At 44.6% G+C, this 22346-nt stretch overlaps 1 protein-coding gene across 1 annotated transcript in view; it reads right to left on the bottom strand.

Annotated features, from left to right (window-relative positions):
- Positions 1-13792: 13792 nt before the first annotated feature.
- Positions 13793-22346, bottom strand: part of UBA2 (ubiquitin like modifier activating enzyme 2) — a 73226-nt gene continuing 64672 nt past the window's right edge. Inside the window, exons 15-17 of the mRNA XM_056525465.1 lie at positions 20647-20752; positions 17577-17725; positions 13793-14510 (exon numbers count right to left, since the gene is read on the bottom strand). Of these exons, the coding sequence (XP_056381440.1) occupies positions 14326-14510; positions 17577-17725; positions 20647-20752 (440 nt within the window). The 3' untranslated portion in view covers positions 13793-14325. The remainder of the gene's footprint in view (positions 14511-17576; positions 17726-20646; positions 20753-22346) is intronic.

Below are 22346 nucleotides of genomic sequence, written 5' to 3'. Positions count from 1 at the left end.
TTTTATCAACTGATGCCAGAAAGTTAAACAGATTTGTAAATTACTTCTATTTAAAAAATCTTAATCCTTCAAGTATTTATTAGCAGAAATTCTTTTCTTTTTGTATTTCTTTTCTGTCACGACCACAGTGCTCTCTGCTGACACCTCTGTCCATTTTAGGAACTTTCCAGAGCAGGAGAAAACCCCATAGCAAACATATGCTGCTCTGGCCAGTTCCTAAAATGGACAGAGGTGTCAGCAGAGAGCACTGTGGACTGAGCGTTTTTCCGTTTTTGCACTTTCGTTTTTCCTCCTTACATTTAAAAAATCCTAACCCTTTCAATTTTGCACCTAAAATTCCATATAATGGCTTATTTTTTGCGCCACCAATTCTAATTTGTAATGACACCAGTCATTTTACCCAAAAATCTACAGCGAAACGGAAAAATAAATTATTGTGCGACAAATTGAAGAAGAAACGCCATTTTGTAAATTTTGGGGGCTTCCGTTTCTACGCAGTGCATTTTTCAGTAAAAATGACATCTTATCTTTATTCTGTAGGTCCATACGATTAAAATGATACCCTACTTATGTAGGTTTGATTTTGTCGTACTTCTGGAAAAAATCATAACTACATGCAGAAAAATTTATACGTTTAAAATTGTCATCTTCTGACCCCTATAACTTTATTATTTTTCCGTGTACTGGGTGGTTTGAGGGCTCATTTTTTTTGCGCCGTGATCTTAAGTTGTTGGCGGTTTTGTATTGTACCATTTTTGTATTGATCAGACTTTTTGAACGCTTTTAATTCATTTTTTCATGATATAAAAAGTGACCAAAAATATGCTATTTTGCAGTTTGGAATTTTTTTGCGCACACGCCATTGACTGTGCGGTTTAATTAATGATATATTTTTGTAATTTGGACATTTCCGCACGCGGCAATACCACATATGTTTATTTTTATTTACACTTTTTTTTATGGGAAAAGGGGGGTGATTCAAACTTTTATTAGGGAAGGGGTTAAATGATCTTTATTCACTTTTTTGCAGTGTTATAGCTCCCATGGGGCCTATAACACTGCACACACTGATCTTTTACATTGATCAATGGTTTCTCATAGGAAACCATTGATCAATAATTCTACCGCTTGACTGCTCATGCCTGGATCTCAGGCACTGAGCCGTCATTCGGTGATCGGACACCAGGAGGCAGGTAAGGGGACCCTGCTGTCCTACAGCTGTTCAGGATGCTGTGATTTCGCCACGGTGATCCCGAATAGTCCCCTGAGATAACCAGCAACGTTTTACTTTCATGTTAGATGTGCCGCTTCTAAAGGGTTAATAGCTGATCGCTGTCCTACATTAGCCACGAATCCCGGCCGTTGTTAGAGGCTGGGCCCGACCAGCTATGCTGTGGCCCCGCGTTCTAGAACGGGAGCGGACTCAGGACGTACAGGTACCCCCGGAGTTCTTAAGGGGTTAATAGAAGTAATTTACAAATCTGTTTAAAGGAGAACTCCAGAGTATAAAAATTGTCGCCCATACTGCCGGCAGTAAAAAAAATAAAGATGTACATACCTTCCTCCGCTCCCCCGGGGCCTCTGGTAACCGGCTCCGGTCTCCGCCGTGATCCTCTTCCTGGTTGCCGGTGGTCGGAGAGTCTTACTGCGCTCAGCCAATCACCAGAGGCAGTGAAGTCCCGACTCGGCCAGTAATAGGCTGAGCGGCAGTGTGACGTTTTCGGCCCCGGCAGCAGGTGCCGGTGTAGTGAAGAATTTTGTGCCCTGAAGGGTTCTCACCCTGTCGCTCAGCCTATCGCCGGCCAAGTCGGACTTCATTGCAGCCGGTGACTGGCTGAGCGCAGTATGATTCTCCGACCACCGGCAACCAGGAAGTGGATCACGGCGGAGACCGGAGCCGGTTACCGGAGGCCCCGGGGAAGCGGAGGAAGGTATGTACATCTTTATTTTTTTACTGTCGGCAGTATGGGCGACAATTTTTATACTCTGGAGTTCTCCTTTAACTTTCTGGCAACAAATGAAGGCCAAAGGGGTGACCGTATCAGCCATAGCAAAAGAAGTTAGTCATTCCAAGTCTGTGATTTCTAGAATATTGCATCTTTACATCAAAAACTCATTGAAGTCCCCCAAGAAGGCTGGTCACCCTCGAAAGACAAATGTAAGAGAGGACAGGATAATGCACAGAATCTCCATGGGTATTCGTTTCAACACTGCAGCTTGAATTGTTCGCCAGTTCAGCACTGAACAGGGTAAGGATCTGTCTCGTCATACAGTGTCTCGCCATTTAAGAGCATGTGGACTGAAAGCCCACTCTGCAGTGACCAAACCTCTCATTAGCAGAAAGAATCAAAAGGCTAGACTCATCTTTGCTGCGGAGCATGTTGTGTGGACAGAGGAGAAGTGGTCCAGAGTTCATTTTAGTGATGAAAGTTTGGGTCTGATGGGAAACATTATGTTCGTCGACAAACTGGGGAAAGACTGAACCCAAAGGGGGAGATTTATCAAAACCTGCCCAGAGGAAAAGTTGCCCATAGCAACCAATGAGATCGCTTCTTTCATTTTTCACAGGCCTTTTCAAAAATAAAAGAAGCGATCTGATAGGTTGCTATGGACAACAGCAACTTGATAAATCTCTCCCAAAGTGTTTAAAGAAGTCAGTGAAAGGTGGAGGAGGAAGTGTCATGGTTTGGGGAATGTTTTCTGCAGCAGGAGTTGGACCTCCCATACAGCTACATGGCAGAGTGTACCTTCTACAACAACACATGTCCCTTCCTTGCGTTCATCACTCAATCAGCAGCAATTTTCATGTAGGACAATGCCCCCTGTCACACAGCAAAATGGGTTAAAGGGGTACTCCGCCCCTAGACATCTTATCCCCTATCCAAAGAAGCGATCTGATAGGTTGCTATGGACAACAGCAACTTGATAGGGGATAAGATCTCAGATCGCTGCGGTCCCGCTGCTGGGGACCCCCGGGATCCCCGCTGCGGCACTGCGCTATCATTACAGCACAGAGCGAGTTCGCTCTGCACGTAATAACGGGCAATACAGGGGCCGGAGCATCGTTACATCACGGCTCCGCCCCTCGTGAAGTCACAGCCCGCCCCTTTCAATACAATTCTATGGGAGGGGCGTGGCGGTTGTCACGCCCCCTGCCGTAGACTTGCATTAAGGGGACGGGCCGTGATGTCACGAGGGGCGGAGCCATGACGTCACGCTGCTCCGTCCCCTGTATTGCCCGTCATTACGCACAGAGCGAACTCGCTCTGTGCTGTAATGATAGCGGGGTGCTGCAGCGGGGATCACGGGCCTCCCCAGCAGCGGGACTGCGGCGATCCTTTGGATAGGGGATAAGATGTCTAGGGGCGGAGTACCCTTTTAAGCAGTTCCTTGAAACTGAAAACATTGAAACAATGAAATGGCCAGGCCAGAGTCCTGACCTAAACCCAATAGAAAACCTCTTGAAAACCTTTGGTGACAAAGTTATGGCCAAGAAACCCACAACAGTCACAAAACTGTGGAAGAGACTGGAAGAGTGGACTAAAATCAAGTGTGAGAGACTGGTGATGTCCTGTGGGGGGCGCAGATGTGCTAAAGTCATTCAAAGCAAAGGCCTGTACACGTCCTACTGATTGGTGACTATTGTAACCTTCGGAAAATGTACTTACAATCTTTCTCTTCTACAGTCATTGCGGTTCTCTAATTATTTTTATGTTGATATACATTGGTTATTTTGTAAAACACTGTTCTAATGGCTTGATGTACCCCTTACAAATAAAGTCATTCAAATGATAATCAATGTAGATTACATTATTTCTGAAAAAAAATCAAGTGTTCATAAATTGTTCTCTAATTTTGATCTCCAGTGTATATTTAACCCCTTTACTCAATAGCCTGTTTTGACCTTTAAGGGGTACTCCGATGGTCAATGTATTTTTCCGTTTTTGACTTACCCTATTTGTTTTGCTTCATTTCTATTCTTGTTGTTTAGGCGACTCTATTTCCGTTCTTTGTTGTCTTTTTATCCCCCACTTTGTTTTCCTATCTTTGCTTCTATTTCCTGTTTCTTGCAGTGCTGAAAACTACAAATCCCAGCATGACACATGTCTTGCTGGTTGGGGGCGGCTTCTTTTTTTTTGTTTGTTTGTTCCGCCCTTTACCCATCCTACTATTTTCCCGGGTCGGCCCCCTTATACACAGCACTCTAATATAATCAGCCCTGGTTGGGATACACTGGCATACACACACAAAAGGGACTACAACTCCCAGCATGTGTCATTCAGGAGTCTTCAGTCTGTGGTATAACACCAGCATGCTGCCTCTGTAGTCTCCTGGGGGTTGTAGTTCACCACACCTCTATAGGGCATACACTAGTGTTTCCCAACCAGGGTGCCTCCAGGTGTTGCAAAACTACTACTCCCAGCATGCCGGGACAGCCAAAAGCTGCCCGGCATGCTAGGAGTTGTAGTTTTGATACAGCTGAAGACACCCTGGTTGGGAAACAATGCACTTTGTTTGTAATATACTGAATAGAGTATGCCAGTGTTTCCCAACCAGTGTGCCTCCAGCTGTTGCAAAACTACAACTCCGAGCATGCCCAAAGGCTGTCAGGGTATGCTGGGAGATGTTTTTTTGCAGCAGCTGGAGGCACACTGGTTTGTAAACACTAGCATACACACACATAACAGGGACTACAACTCCCAGCATGTGTCATTCAGGAGTCCCCCTTCACACACAGAAATCATCCCCAGACTGAGATTTATTCCCCTGTAGTCTATACATCCCCAGCCCGTGCACCTTGTTATCCTCCCCTTCAGATAACGCTCTTATCTTCTCTGTCTTCTTTCAGTGCAGACCTGCGTCCTCAGAAGACAGAGCAGGCGGAGGGGATATGAGGAGCTGTGCATGTCCTCTCTCACTCCCTGCTCTAGCTTCTTTCTCTCATGCAGACCTCCGTCCTCCGGGAGGAGAGATGAGGGGGCGTGGCTTCTTTCTCTCATGCAGACCTCCATCCTCCGGGAGGGTAGATGAGGGGGCGTGGCTTCTTTCTCTCATGCAGACCTCCATCCTCCAGGAGGGGGAGATGAGGGGGTGTGAGGTGGTTTTTTGCGCCCCCGTAGATCCATGCGTCCGCTCCTCCCCCAGCTCTCCGAACATTTCTGAAGCTAGAGCTCGGGGAGGGCAGAGCAAGGGGAGGGAGGAGGTTCACGCCCCCTCCCTCATCTCCCCTCCCTGAGCTCGGCTGGACGCAGATCTCCACGGCAGGTCCCCTCCCTCATCTCCCCGAGCTGAGGACGTAAATCTCCACGGCAGGTCCCCTCCCTCATCTCTCCTCCCTGAGGACATAGATCTCCACGGCAGGTCCCCTCCCTCATCTCTCCTCCCTGAGGACATAGAGCAGTGCTCCCAATGAGCTCTATGAGTAAAGGGGGACATACTGCAGGGGCTAAAGGGGGACATACTGCATGGGCTAAATGTCCCCCTTTAGCCTGTCCCCCTTTAGCCTGTGCAGTATGTCCCCCTTTACACATAGAGCTCATTGGGAGCACTGCTCTATGTCCTCAGGGAGGAGAGATGAGGGAGGGGACCTGCCGTGGAGATCTATGTCCTCAGGGAGGAGAGATGAGGGAGGGGACATGCCGTGGAGATTTACGTCCTCAGCTCGGGGAGATGAGGGAGGGACCTGCCGTGGCGATCTATGTCCTCAGGGAGGGGGCATGCCGTAGAGATCTGCGTCCAGCCGAGCTCAGGGAGGGGAGATGAGGGAGGGGCGTGGACCTTCTCTCTCCCCTTGCTCTGCCCTCCCCCAGTTCTAGCTTCGGAAATGTTCGGAGAGCTGGGGGAGGAGCGGACGCATGGATCTACGGGGGCGCAAAAAACCACCTCACAGGGGCATGGCTTCTTTCTCACATGCAGACCTCCATCCTCCGGAAGGGGAAGATGAGGGGCGTGGCTTCTTTCTCATGCAGACCTGCGTCCTCTGGGAGGCGGAGATGAGGGGGCATGGCCTCTTTCTCTCATGCAGACCTGCGCCCTCCGGGAGGGGAAGATGAGGGGGCGTGGCTTCTTTCTCTCATGCAGACCTGTCCTCTGGGAGGCGGAGATGAGGGGGGCGTGGCCTCTTTCTCTCATGCAAACCTGCGTCCTCCGGGAGGGGGAGATGAGGGGTGTGGCTTATTTCTCTCATGCAGACCTGCGTCCTCTGGGCTCTGAAAGAACAGAGAAAAAAAAGCCCTGATGCGTTGTCCACAGCCTAAGGCTAAGTTTCCACTTGTTTTTTTTCTGGCAGTTTTTGGAATACTGCCACTGCAGTTTTTGAGCCAAAGTCAGAAGTGGATCCATAAGAGAGGAGAAGTATTAGTCCTTCCTTTAAATGTCCTATTACTTTTGAATACACCTTTGGCTTTTGCTCAATAACTGCAGTGATATTTTTTTTTCTGGCAGTTTTTGGAAAACTATGTGGAAACTTAGCCTTATCCTAACATGGCCGATGCTGTGGACAACAGTAAGAGATCCAACACAGAACTACAGAACTTCCTGGCCCAGAAACAGGTAAGAAAAAAAGACACCTGCTACACAAACATATAATACATGTCAATTGCAAAAAACATGAACATTAAAAGAAGATGCAATATAGCCAAAAATCTTAACCACCGGAGTACCCCTTTAACAACCAAGGCAAATTTGGTAATAACTTTGGAATGATTTCACTTTTGAGAGTGATTCTGAGATTGTTTTTTCGTTTTTGGTACAAAATAAATAATAATTTGCATTTTTCTAGAGTTTACAATATGTCTACTTTATGTTCTCATGATTTGGTAAACATTCTTTTACTTTTTTAGAATGTTAGAGGGTTATAAGTTTAGCAGCAATTTTCCAGATTTTCAAGAAAATCCAAAATCAGATTTTTCAGGAACCAGTTCAGCTCTGAAGTGGAATTAAGGCCTTTATGTTAGAGACCCCCATAAATCACCCCATTTTATAAACTGCACCCCTTAAAGTAGTCAGAATGATATTAAAGAAGTTCATTTAGGGTACATTCCCACCTGGCATATTTTGCTGCGTATTTGCTGCTGAGTATTTTTCTACCCATTGACTTCAATGGGAAAATAAAATATGCAGCAGCAAATACGCCAGGTGGGAACTTACCCTAACCCTTTGATTCTTTTTACAGAGATAAAAGCAAAGTGGAGGCGGAATTAAGAAAACATTTTTGCAGATTTTTCATTTTAATCAGTTTTTTTCTGTAACACAGTAGGTGTTGACAAAGAAATACAACTCTAGATTTATTCCCCGAATTCTGACGTACTTAGAAATATCCCATATGTGGCCTTTGTGCGCTACGTGTCTCTCACATAGGCCTCAGACATGAAGGCGTGCTGTGTGGATTTTGGGGTATCCTTTTAGTTTAGGATATTTTATGGCATCATATAAAATTATAGGGGCCTTGGGGTGCAAAAATATTTTTGGGAGACAAGTCGCCCCTTTCATTGGTACTACTCTGGGGTACATGTGACACTGAACATTTTTTTTTTTTTTTATGAGGTGGTATACATAAAAAATATATATTCTGCGGTTGTTTTTTTATTTATTTTTTTATTAAATTTTTTTGACAGGTTAACTTTACACTGCAGGCTGATACAATTATGGCGACACCAAATTTATATACTTTTTTTTAAATATTTTAGTTCTTTAATGGCATAAAAACTTTTTATTTTAATCATGTTTGTAAGTAGCCGTTTTCTGTTAGCTGTAACTTTTTTATTTTTCAATTGACGCAATTGTGAGAGGACTTTTTTTGTGGGACATGTTGATGTTTTGGGGATACTATTTTTGGGGGAGTATTATATACACAATTTATTTATTTTTAGAAATATTTTTTTCACTTTCTTTTTTTTAAATTTTTTTACTATTATACGCATAATTCAATGGAGTACACATCTGTACTTCATTGAATTATGCCTATATCTGTCAGTAATACCTTAGATAGGGACTGATCGCTCATGTTGCCATGACAACGGAGGCCAGTGTCAGGCCCCCGGTTGCCATGACAACCATCGGCGCTCTGCTTTCACTTTGCAGAGCGCCGATCAGTGAGCTCCCTCCCTTTGTCACCCTAATAGACGCTGGGTTAAAAGGGTTAACTCAGGATCGTAGCGCAGCTGATGACTAATTTTTTATGCTTTATTGTGAAATGTCTTTTACCTTTAAGTCCTTCTGTGTTCCTCTGCTTTTGCTTCCTATCTCTTCATTAGATAACTTGTTGCTTGCTTGGCTTCACCTGCGCTGATGTGCAGATGCTTATATTAGCGTCCCTTTAAAGGATATACACTCACTGGCCACTTTATTAGGTACACCATGCTAGTAAAAGGTTGTCTTCTGAACTGCCTTCATTCTTCTACTAGGTCCTGGAAACATTCCTCAGAGATTTTGTTACATTTGGATATTATGGCTTTATGCAAAGCTGCAGATTTGCCAGCTGCTTATCCACGATATAAATCTACCGTTCTACCACATCCCAAAGGTGCCCTATTGGATGGAAATCTGGTGACTGTGGAGGACATTGGAGTATAGTAATCTCATTGTCACGTATGAGATTGCGTTTTATGAGTTAGTGCATTATACAGCTGGAAGTAGCCAGTAGAAGATGGGAACACAGTGGTCATAAAGGGATACATGGTCAGCAACAATACTCAGGTAGGCGGTCACATTTAAATGCTCACTTGGTACTAAGGGGCCCAAAGTATGTTAAGAAAATGTCCCCCACACCATTATACCAGCAGCAGCCTAAACGCTTGATACATGATTTCATGTTGTTTATGCAAAATCTGAATGTTTAAATTGCTCTGTCCCCTAACTGTATGTGATGTCTGTTTAAAGCATACCTGTCACTAAGAGAGTGGAGAAAAACAAAACAAAACACAAAAAAAACAACAATGCAGGGCTCTGAGGTGCGCTTGTAGGCAGGCTGATCAGAACACTGCTTTCTCTATTTGTCCGTCCTGGATTTTGTCTCAGCGGCTGAGACACAGATGATGCAGCAGAGAGGACAGAATCCAAGTCTGAACAAGGACCCCTAGCGGCAATGGATATAGATATGTAGAAAAAAAATGTATATAGTTTTAGTGCATGTGAATTGCAGCTAGTGCTATGGCACTCTCTACTGCAGAGAGATCTCCTTGGACTAAACCATGTGGGGCAGATGTAAAATTCATTATGTCTGGCTTTTTTGTAGCTAAGTTGCCAGTCAGAAGAAAGGAAAGGGCAAATCCACCAGGAATCTATTCCCCAGAGATCTGTTTGTCAGTGTCAAAGAGGATTTAATAGAGAGTCCTCCTCAACCAACTGCAAGTTGGGCTTGGGACACCAACAGAAGGCCTGTGGGGTTCTTCAAAAAGGAAAGGTTTCACATGGAAACCATTCATTCTGCCTTTGAACTCCTGAAAGAGAGACTATCCCTGCACATCCCTATTTAAAGAAACTACTGCAAATTCCTGCACATTGCTGTCTGGATACAAGGCAACCTGCTTCACCTTCAGTCTGGATACAAGGCAACCTGCTTCACCTTCAGTCTGGATACAAGGCAACCTGCTTCACCTTCAGTCCACTGCCCTTTGGGATTTCTTCTACATTGCATACATTTACCAAAGTACTGCACTGTCACTGGCCTCAGTTAGGTATTAAAATCTCCCCCTATTTAAAAGAAGAGTTGGTAAAACCAGTACGATGAAAAATATAACAGTAAATCTTTACACCATATTTACACGCATTCTCTGGAATTGTCAACCAGAATAAATCCCATCTTCTTGCAGCTCAGGTGAAGAAGGTCATGGGGGTTTCTGTTAGACATTTTGACTACATCTATCTGTTTCTAGATCAGTGGTTCCCAACCGGGGTGCCGCGGGATTTTGCTGTCAAAATGTAAAAAAAATGTCCCCCCTCCCCGGCCCTGCAGGGGACGGGAAGTTTGTGTGCACTGTGCGTGCGCCTGAGGCTGTATCAGATAGAGGAGCAGTGTGCTTACAGGACCTGTGATGTCATCACAGTCATGTGATCAGTCACATGGAGGAGGAGGGGTCACATGATCAGGGGCTGCTGTTCTAGGCCTCAGCATCCCCTCTCTGGGCCGCAGGGGGGAGGGGGAAGCTAAGGGACGTAGGGGTAAGTATGCGGAAGCTGCCCCGAGCCGATGTAGTGACCTGTGCCCCAGCGTCCCCCTCCCTCTGTGGCGCAGTGAATGATTGCCCTGCCGGAGAGGGGAAGAACGGGGAAGAAAAATGGCTTGCTTAAGGTACTGTACCATGTCCACCCCCCCCATACCCATATTTATCCTCCTGTCATCCATGTCTAACCCCCTGTCCATCCCTGTCTTCCATGTTCACCCCTCTATTCCCCACTCTTATCCCCCTTCCGGTCATCCGTTTACCCCATTATCTTCACCCCCAGTCTACACCTGTCACCGAGTCCACCCCCTGTTCACCTCCTCTGTCACCCCTCTTTTAACCACTTGTCACCCTTGTCCATCCCTCTATCATCCCTCTCCATCTCCGTGTCACCCATGTTCACCCCCATTGTCCACATCCTTGTCACCCAAGTACACCCCTCTGTCCCTCCTGTTACCACCTTGTCACCCGTCACCCATAGTGTTGAGCGGCATAGGCCATATTCGAATTCGCAATATTTCGCACATATATGGATGAATATTCGTCATATATTCGCTAAATTCGCATATTGGTAATATTTGCGTTTTATTTTCGCATATACAAAAATTTGTATATATGAAAATTCGCACATGCGAAAATTCGCACGCCAGTCTCACACAGTAGTATTAGAGCCTTCTTTACACCACACAAGCTGGAAGCAGAGAGTGATGATCACTGTGATGTGTACTGTGAAAAAAAAATGAATATTCGTAATTGCGAATATATAGTGCTATATTCGCGAATAAAATTTGCATTGCGAATATTCGCAAGCAACACTAGTCACCCATGTACAATCTTCTACACCCCTCTGCTACTCATGTACACCCCTCTATCACCCATGTACAGCCCTCTGTCTCCCCTGTATACTCCTCTAAACACCTGTCTCCCCTTTACACCCCTGTATTCCTCTTCACTTGTAACAGGGGAATCTGGAGGCTAATACTGGTAAAGTGCAGAGCCTAAAAGATTTGTTTTTCGAATGACGCTAATCAGAGAAGATGTCACATGTGAGTTGCTGTATAAAGCAGAACTTTAAACTACATACCCACCGATAAATAGATATTGGAATTTGTGTGCATTGCGGCCTTTTTTTTTTTTTTTTTTTTTGCTCGTCAACTTTGGTCAGGGTGCCCCGAGCCGAAAAAGGTTGGTAAACACTGTTCTAGATAGACCTCAGAGCATACAAGATCTTCTCTTGCTTAACACCTCAAGATATCATTAATTTGTGAAACAATGAAGATGTTTGTTCTTATAGAATCGAGTGGGCAAGATGGCATGTGTCAATTACAGCAGGAGAATCTGCAGAATTGGGACTGTGGCTACTGTAATAATTGTTTCCAGAAGTAATAAACTGAGGTGGTGGCTCTCCCTAAAAAAAACTACAAGTCTCTTATCCTCCCTACATTGATGGAAGTAGTGACTGATGCATTCTCAAGAGGGTGGAACGCCCAGATGGTGGGGTAGAGGGTAAAGGGGGCATGTTTGACAGGTTGTTATCCTCACACACATTAAAGAAAGTTCCAACTTCTTAGCAGACAAAGTTACGATGTGCCCCTCTAAGAGAATAGCATCTGGATCAGATTTCAGACCTCTGGGGGTATCCCACAAGTGGATCCAATGCAAAAGTAGCCCAATTTAACTCCCTGCACAGGATAGGCAATGGGCTCTGCATGTAATCTCCATCCTGTGCCAGTTCCTTTGTGCATATATTTACAATAAGAACAAAAAGGAAACAGTCCTCAGTCATTGCCATCTAGCACTGTTGGCCCAACAGGATCTGGGTCACACTGCTAATGTTAATATACAGAGGAATTTCTTGAAAGCTTCAGCAGATAACACATCCAATAACTCAGTAAGGCCATTGAGGTCTTCACCTAGACAGCCTGGAAGTTGAAAGGCCCATTCTAGCACGCTCTGGCCGTACCAAAGCTATTATTAACACCGACACAATCTTATGTATTAGAGAGGTGAGAAGAATTGTCTCCAAGTGGCGTTGCAGGAGCAGGCTGCGTCCGGAGGTTGCGGCCGGCACGCCTCCTCCATACATCTCTATGGGAGAGGCAGCATTCGTGCCTCCCCGCATCCCCCATAGAACTGTATGGGGACTGGGAGGAGACGGGGAGTCACCTTCGACCTCTAGGTCGACGCTACGTCACCATGGGCGCTAATGCCGGTGCCCTGTTAGGGAGATCGAGGGAGGTCCCAGCGGTCGGACCCCCCGCGATCAAACACTTTTCCCCTATCCTGTGGATAGGGGATAAGTGTAATTCCGCTGCAGTTGTCCTTTAATCTTACACCCCTTCTTCCCAATATTCAGCTCTAAAGAGCTTTGTAGCATAAGTCTGGGTTATGCATCTTCCTCTGGGGACTCTGCAGAGCAGGACAGGATACAGCATGGGGCACATAAGGGAGCAGGGAATGATGGGACATATGTTTGAGTTCACATAGGAAAACTGCTGCATATTATTGAGTAGGCTGAAAATAGTTGAATTATTCCCGATGGGCCAGCTGCATATTTTCTGTCCCCTATTTCTGTCTTTTCCCACAAGCCAGTGGTGTTTACAGGAAAGGAAGGGGGTGTCAGACATGCAAATGATAGTTCTGGATGACATGCTGCCCCTGCTGGTACAGAAGCTGCAGTGACATGTAGAGTGTGGCAGTCTACACTGTCACCACCTGAAAAGATCAATGGTATAAACACAACCAGAAATAATTTAGGAGCAATGTGTGTGAAGGGCCAGGAAGGGGTTAAGCCACAATTCAACACAGACAGTAATGCTTTTGCTGAGCCATTATTAACATGTGGCGCTTTCACATATAAATGGAGAAAATAAATAGGAAAAGTAAGTCACACTGTGCCTGAAGTCATGGCAACCTTTAATGGAGTGAATGGTGAGCGAGGGAGACAGCACTCCTGAGGGCACAAGCTCGCTGCAGACAACCTCCACCCACCAGATTATGTCAAGTGCCTGAATATTTCCAATACGACCACTATGAACAAAACAACACATCACCTGAGAAATTCTGAGGGCGTAAACACCATTGCCACTCGCAATGTTCTGTACTATCAGACGCCTCATACATTTCTGATCACAAGCAATAATTCTACAAGAAGGTTCCATACAGAACAGAATAGATTTGGGGGTGGGGAGAGAGCAGATAATATCAACAGGTGACAAGCACCTGAACGGAACATCTGCCAAAGATTCCAGGACTAAAGGGTCACAGGGCTCCAGATACTTCACAGGTCACATAGAAGAAGCTCCAAAAACTGCAGCAGTCACTGTATAAATACAAAACCTTATCCTGAATGCAGCTTCAGAACGGCACTATTCTGCTGGTAATAAGCTGTCACACGGTGACATTATTTCCGTAGACTGTTTGAAGCGGTTTAGAGGTTACATTAGATTGAGCTTTATGGTGCAATGGATTCCACAGCTGTAGACCTAAGAGGTACCGCAGGCAAAACAGAGAAATGTAAATGGTGAATGGTTTCATAGATGGTGTTTTTTTTTTATTTTATTTACTTTTTCCCCATGGGTTGTGGTGCAGTGTAGAGCATACTGGTGGTGGCAGACACTACACACAGATACAAGATGGCATTTATTTGGTCCTTTCAGAGGTACAAGGAGGAAGCTGCAGTTTTACAAAACATCAAATATAAATAATCTGCAACAATGCACACAGGTATAGAAATGACAGTACTAGGCAGCACCAGCCAAGAGCTGCTGTACAGTAATGCACTGTCTGCCGTCACTGCTGCCATCGCTGCATGTTAGTGCCCCCTGCAGGATGGAGTGGACGTCTGATGTGGCACTTGAGAGAAAACAGTCACTAACTAAGCAATAGGGTGTGGTAAACATGATGCTCTAGAACCGTCCTGTAACATTCTACAAACAAATGTAACCATAAGGACATAAATACATAGAGGGCACACCCTATAGGAAGGGTCTGATCCCCAGAATATATGGATGACCAAAAATAAACATGGTGTCCAATCTCCTAAATGTGGAAAGGGAGGGGGGCAGCTGGCAGTGTTATGTGGGGTTCTAACTGCAGACATTTAACACACCCTAAAATATCACATGACAAGAAAAAAAAACACTTGTCAATCTGGACCCCCTCAGTCCAAGGCAATTATGTCATCATCCTGCTCCACTGGTGGCTCCACGCGCTTCCTTTTGTTGCTCACAACCTCTTCTTCAGGCAGCTTTCTCTTCAGTGTCACAGTATCCATGTTGACATCGGTGCTGCTGGAAGGACTTTCCTCATCAGAGTCCACAATTAACACATCATCCTTTTCTTGAGCTTCGGGTGGGAAAAAAAATAATATTTCAGAATTTCAGTAAAATGTCCATAATGTGCTGAAGGTTTCATAACTGATCCCATTAGAAAGCTGCAGCAAATCCTAACATGGGTCCATCCTACTCCCAGACACAGCAGTGATTTTTATTAGGATTATATTATATTATATTGATATATCATAAGGAAACTTGTGGCATGATCTCACTATACTGCCTGCCAATTGTTTCCACACCTTCCCCTACAAACTATACACCATCAACAAGATCATATGACTGATGGAGAATAGAATGTAGAGTCAGAGGCAAAAATAAAAACATTCTTGTACTCACCAGCTGAAGAACTAATACTTTCACAGATAATGGTTTATCTAAAGTATATCCTATCTGAACAGAGTCAGGTAAACAAAATTATCTCTTGTCTAACAAAAGCACAAAATTAAAATAAGATAACAAAAAACATTTATTATACATCCAATATCCATATAAAACATCATTCCAAACTCTCACTGAAAACGAGAAACAGATTGAGAATATACAGTTGAAAAAGAGCAGGTTGGCAGAGAGGTGTGTATCAAAAATTAAAATATCATCAAATGCTATGATCTTCCTGCGAATATATGCCCCCAATTACTACGACATGCAGGTTTTTGCCCTGGTTAAAACATCAGATCACAGCAGGACTTTCAGGCAGAGGCCCCTAAACAGCCAAAATTAATTGGTTCAGGGAGGACTATTGTACATTGAGACCATAACTCTATGGAAAACTAGGAATTGGTTCCGAAGCCCCTGAGATATTAAACCAAAATAAATAAATGGAGTGATGTATGTGATATATACAATCACATAATCCGTACACAGATAAGGCCCACAATAAATGATGATCCACTACACCAGCTTGATGACAATGCAGGTATTGCCTGGGATATAACCAAGAACGCTATGCTTGATGCACAATTTTCTTCTTGACGGCAATGGCACCACACATGATGTAATCTGGCACAGGCTTCTCCCCCCCTTTGACAATAGGTACTGCAGGGTGCCCCATTGTCTAGAGACCCTAGTGTCTAGACATCACTTGCCTAGTGTAGCCTGTTAGAACCTCGCCTGCTGTGAGTGCGTTTCCACCCAAGCCTGCAGACACTCCCTCATTGGCAGCCAGGATCTTTCCCGGCACTAGCACTGTGCTTCACAAGGCATACAGTTCAGTGTCAGTGAACGTGTAGGGAGCTGGATCCTAGACAACAACCCACTCCTCACATTCTAGTGGCTCCCCTCACAACATGCAGGTACAGAAAGAGTAAAAGGGGTTCTCGAAGAGTTAAAAACAGATCTAATTTCTTCCAAAAGCAGCAACACCTGCGTCACTAGGTTGTACGTGGTATTGTAGCTCAGTTCCAATTAAATGAATAGTACCAAGTTGTAATACCACACAACCTGAGGACAGGTGTAGGGCTGTTTTTGGAAGAAATGATTGTCTGTTTTTCTATTCTTGGATAACCCCTTTAATGTGAGAAGCAGTTTGCCGACATCACTTATGCCTGGAGGAATTGTATGCTTAGGCAACAGGCCACCGTAAGTGGAATTCATCGCATGTGGAGGTTATCGCAAGTCGGGGGATCACTGTATACAGAACTACATCATAGTAACATGAAAAACCAACCCATACAGAGCCTGCAGACCCAACAAGCAATTCAAGGAGGCCAAAGTACTGACTGATATTGATTGGTATTTCGATTATACACACCCAGCTGCCAAACCTGCTCCATTCTCCATCTATTTCTCCTTTTCAATTAGATTTTTATATGTATAATCCTATATGTAAAGATCCTACTGCAGAGTGTCAGCAGGGAGCCCGCCCCTTTCAAATTTGCAGCGGGAAACTCGCTGGGCGTTAAAAACAAAATACGCTCATGTAAACAAGCCCTAGGAATGAACCAGACTTATGAAAGGTGTTTGAAAAAACTGTCACACAAACTGTCTAGTCCAAGTTTAGACCAACTATTAGTTAGCTTGAACCTTGCCAGAATTCTGACACTTTTTTGTGGTGTAAGGAGTCTCATATTAAAGCAGAATAAATGTGGCAGAAGTCATGTAAGACTGTTTTTTTTGCCACAAAATAGGCAAGAATTTTAGAAGATTTTATAAAAGTAAATCTGTCCATAGGTGTTGGAGATGGTGTACCTTTGGAACTTTGAGACCATTATGTGCAGACCACTAGATGAGTACAAATACGATTTGCAGCTGCAGCTGTAAAATTCTAGAAGCCGCTGAAACACCACCTGCCTGCTGTATAGTGCTCTTGGTCTTAATTCAGACTTCCTGGCATTGCGCATGGACTGTACTGGATAAGTCAATGGTAAATGGATAGTAATGGATGGAGATAATGTAACAAACAGTATACACAGTAGAGGTGTGATACTCTAAGTCACCACCCCTTCCTGGTCACACAGATTGTCACCTCAATATTTATTTTATATCCTACTGTAATTTTGTGATCTGTAGTCTTATATATATCAGTCAGTTCCTAGTAACTATGTGTCATGATTGGCTAAAGGAGTAAGGCTGGGTTCACACCACGTTTTCTTAAATACGGCTCCCGTATACGGTTGGGAGGAGGGGGGGGGGGGGGGGCGGGGCTTAATCGCGGCGCCCGCACTCGACCACGTTTTTGCCTGCGGTCGGGAAACCGCATACGGCCGAAAATGAAGCCGACCGGAGGCTGCGGTTCACTCCGGTCGGCTCATAGACATACATTTAATACGGTTCCCGAATACGGCTGAGTGCGGGCGCCGCGATTAAGCCCCGCCCCCTCCTCCCAACCGTGTACGGGAGCCGTATTTAAGAAAACGTGGTGTGAACCCAGCCTAAGGCAAAGGATGTCCAGGTGTGAGAAACTGCTGGGGCTGAAATGGAGAGAATGAGAAATAGCTGTTTACCATGGATGTTGCTCATTAACAGCAGTGTAAGCAATATAACAAAATCAGGCAGTTTTTTTTTTTTATTGGACTGGGGATGCAGATTTCCGAGTGACCTTTCTTTACCCAGAGTCCTGCACACAGCACTCCTGTACCTGTGGACGTTGATGGCTGTGCTCCATCGTCGCTACCATTGGTGATACTTTTACCACTTCCTTCTGCACTACCTTCTACTGGTTTCTGAGGAGCTTTTTCTGGAGCATCTCCAACAACTTCAAATTCCACGTCCTTCTCCAAATCTTTACTGAAAAAAGTTTAATGCAGAAGGTCAACATGGGCAACCTAAATGTGCAACTTTAACCCCTTAACGACGCAGAACGTAAATGTACGTCCTGGTGACGTGGTACTTAACGCACCAGGACGTACATTTACGTCCTGAACATAACTGCAGGCATCAGAGCAATGCAGGCATCATGCGCGGCAGGTCCCGGCTGTGGATCGCAGCCAGGGACCCGCCGGTAATGGCGGACACCCGTGATCCCGCGGATGTCCGCCATTAACCCCTCAGATGCCGTGATCAATACCGATCACGGCATCTGCAGCATCGCGGTCACTTAACAGGATGATCGGATCGCCCGCAGCGCTGCCGCGGCGATCCAATCATCCTGCACGGCAGACGGAGGGTCCGCTGCCTTCCAGGAGTCTTCTGCTCTGATCTGCCTTCCCGCAGACCAGAGCAGAAGATCACTGATAGCACTGAACAGGATTAGCAATTAAGTGATTGCTTTAAATAGTCCCCTATGGGGACTATTAAAGTGTAAAAATAAAAGTTAAAAAAGTAAAAAAAAAATGTGAAAAATCCCCTCCCCCAATAAAAAGCCTAAATTGTCCCATTTTCCCTATTTTTCCCCCCAAAAAGTGTAAAAATTTTTTTATATACATATTTGGCATCGCCGCGTGCATAAATATCCGAACTATTAAAATAAAATGTAAATGATCCCGTACGGTGAACGGCGTGAACGTAAAAAAAAAAAAAAAAAAATACAAAATAGCTTTTTTATAACATTTTATTCCCCAAAAATTTTTTTAAATTTTATAAAAGTTTTGTATAAGCAAATATGGTATTAATAAAAAGTACAGATCAAGGCGCAAAAAATGAGCCCTCATACCACCGCTTATACAGAAAAATGAAAAAGTTAAAGGTCTTCAAAATAGGGGGATTTTAAAACGTACTAATTTGGTTAAAAAGTTAGCGATTTTTTTTAAGCGCAACAGCAATAGAAAAGTGTATAATCATGGGTATCATTTTAATCGTATTGACCCAGAAAATAAAAAAACATGTCATTTTTACCATAAATTGTACGGCGTGAAAACAAAACCTTCCAAAATTTGCTAAATTGCGGTTTTCTTTTTAATTTCCCCACACAAATAGTATTTTTTTGGTTGCGCCATACATTTTATGATAAAGTGAGTGATGGCATTACAACGGACAACTGGTCACGCAAAAAACAAACCCTCATACTAGTCTCTGGATGAAAATATAAAAAAGTGTTATGATTTTTTTAAGGGGAGGAGGAAAAAACGAAAACGTAAAAATAAAATCGTCTGAGTCCTTAAGGTCCAAATGGGCTGAGTCCTTAAGGGGTTAAAGAGGCCACAATAACTGATAAAGTAAAAAGTCACAGGGAAATAAGGAAGAAAGCTGTTCAGTGGCTACACATAGGGTCACACATGTCAGACTTGTAAACTGCTCAAAAAAATTAAGTGAACACTAAGATAACACATCCTAGATCTGAATGAATAAACTAATCGTATGAAATACTTTCTTGTTTATACAGCTGAATGTGCCGACAACAAAATCACAAAAATTATCAATGGAAATCAAATTTATCAACCCATGGAGGTCTGGATATGGAGTCACACAAAATCAAAGTGGAAAACCACACTACAGGCTGATCCAACTTTGATGTAATGTCCTTAAAACAAGTCACAATGAGGCTCATTGAGTGTGGCCTCCACTTGCCCGTATGACCTCCCTACAACGCCTGGGCATACTCCTGATGAGGTGGTGGATGGTCTCCTGAGGGATGTCCTCCCAGACCTGGACTAAAGCATCCGCCAACTCCTGGACAGTCTGTGGTGCAATGTGGCGTTGGTGGATGGAGCGATACATGATGTCCCAGATGTGCTCAATCGGATTATGGTCTGGGGCACGGGCGGGCCAGTCCATAGCATCAATGCATTCCTCTTACAGGAACTGCCGACACATTCCAGCCGCATGAGGTCTAGCATTGTCTTGCATTAGGAGAAACCCAGGGCCAACCGCACCAGCATATGATCTCACAAGGGGTCTGAGGATCTCATCTCGGTACCTAATGGCAGTCAGGCTACCTCTGGCAAGCACATGGAGGGCTGTGCGGCCCCCCAAAGAAATGCCACCCCACACCATTACTGACCTACCGCCAAACCGGTCATGCTGGAGGATGTTGCAGGCAGCAGAACGTTCTCCACGGAGTGTCCAGACTGCTCAGAGTAAACCTGCTTTCATCTGTGAAAAGCACAGGGCACCAGAGGCGAATTTTCAAATCTTTGTGTTCTCTGGCTAATGCCAAACATCCTCCACGGTGTTGGGCTGTAAGCACAACCCCACATGTGGATGTCGGGCCCTCATACCCCCCTCATGGAGTCTGTTTCTGACCGTTTCAGTGGACACATGCACATTTGTGGCCTGCTGGAGGTCCTTTTGCAGGGCTCTGGCAGTGCTCCTCCTTGCACAAAGGCGGAGGTAGCGGTCGTGCTGCTGGGTTGTTGCCCTCCTACGGCCTCCTCTACATCTCTTGATGTACTGGCCTGCCTCCTGGTAGCACCTCCATGCTCTGGACACTACCCTGACAGACACAGCAAACCTTCTTGACACTTCTTGCTCGCACTGATGTGCCATCCTGGATGAGCTGCACTACCTGAGCCACTAGTGTGGGTTGTAGACTTCGTCTCATGCTACCACTAGAGTGAAAGCACCGACAGCATTCACAAGTTACCAAATCATCAGCCAGTAAGCATAGGAACTGAGAAGTTGCTTCTTGAGTGGACAGTGGGATTTCACAAAAGTGTGATTGACTTGGAGTTACATTGTGTTGTTTAAGTGTTCCCTTTATTTTTTTGAGCAGTGTTTTAGTAATATGTTCTCATCGGTGACCTCTGAACCTGGTCCAGACTGCCGCTTACCTCTGTAATACATTAATCAGTAGAGTGTAGTCCTGCAGAAAGTCATCCGCCTGGAGCCTAGTGCCATTCCTGATGCCAAAATCTGACAAATTCCGGTTGTTGTTTGCTAAAGAGAGGAAATAGCAAGAGGATAGTAAACGTGCTTATGGAGGCCTAGAACACAGTGCCAAGAGGGAAGAATTGAGTCAGTCAGAGAAGTTTTTCTGGTTGTTCACTTCGAAAGAACAACTTAATGGGTAATACAATTGAATAAAGTTGATGAATAAATATATGGACATTTGTCTTCCCCTTGTGTGTGGGCAGACCTGAAAGTCTATAGCCCTGATTTACTAAACGGTCTAATTCTTAGAGTGTAAATTTACACTAGACAGTCTAAGGCTAAGTTTATACTATGTTAGTGCACCCGTTAGTCATCACCTAGTAGCTCAGTTCGGGTTGTATGCGCTATATTTAGCAGACTTAAAAATCACTTTTTAGTCTGCTTAAAATAGTGCATACATCCCGTATGGAGTCACTAGGTGCCATAGAAAGCAATGGGATATGCTGCTCCCATTAACAGCATGTCAGCGTCATGTTTTCAGCAGGATGCCGACACAAAAAACTAACGGGTGCCTTACTATAGTATAAACCTAGCCTAAAGGCTCGTTCACACGAGCGTATTTTGTTTCAAACAATCTGTGTGACCAGGGAGCAGGAAGGGGTGGTGACTTATCACACTTGCTTCTTACCATTATCTCCACCTATTACCATTGACTTATCCCGTACAGTCCCTGCACAATGCAAGGAAGTCTGAATTAAGACACCAAGAGCACTATACAGCAGGCAGATGTTGTATTTGGTTTCAAACTTTGAAATAGGAAGACTCTCTGTCGGCTGTCCAAAGCTGATTTTCAGCAGTGGACTCTCCGCTGTTGGAAAGTGCGCTACAGAAATCACTGATGTCAATGGGGTCTGTGGTGGATTTTCCTCAGCAGAGATTCCGCTGCTGAAAATCAGCTGTGGACAGCTGCTGCCCCTTTCAAACTTGCAGCGAGTGTCGGTTTGAAACAAAATACAACACCTGCCTGCTGTATAGTGCTCTTGGTGTCTTAATTCAGCGACTTCCTTGCATTGTGCAGGGACGGTACTGGATAAGTTGATGGTAAATGGTAATAGGTGGAGATAATGGTAAGAAGCAGTATCCACACAGTGGAAGTGTGATACTCTAAGTCACCACCCCTTCCTGCTCCCTGGTCACACAGATTGTCACCTCAACTTCTAAAGAATACTCTATGAGAGGGAGATTTATCAAAACCTGTGGAAAGGAAAAGTTGACTAGATTGCTTGTTTTATTTTTCAGAGACCTTTAAAAAAAAAAAAAAAAAAATCTCCCTCTCATGGGGGGGGGGGGGGGGGGCGCTGGGGGAAGAGAGAAAGAGAAAAAGAGAAAGAGAGAGAGAGACACAGAGAAAGAGACACACAGAGAAAGAGACGAGAGAGAGAGAGAGAGAGAGAGAGAAAGACACACAGAGAGAGAGAAAGACACAAACGGAGAGAGAAAGACAGAGAGAGAGAGAGAGAGAGAGAGAAAGACACAGAGAGAGAGAGAGAAAGAGAGAGAAAGACACAAACAGAGAGAGAAAGACATAGAGAGAGAAAGACAGAGAGAGAGAGAGAGAGAGAGAGAGAGAGAGAGAGACACACACACACACAGAGAAAGA

The sequence above is a fragment of the Hyla sarda genome, chromosome 6 (assembly GCF_029499605.1).
Source record: "Hyla sarda isolate aHylSar1 chromosome 6, aHylSar1.hap1, whole genome shotgun sequence".
NCBI classification, from domain to species: domain Eukaryota; kingdom Metazoa; phylum Chordata; class Amphibia; order Anura; family Hylidae; genus Hyla; species Hyla sarda.
Note: the sequence above shows the minus strand (reverse complement) of the source record. Positions and strands in the feature narration are given on the sequence as shown.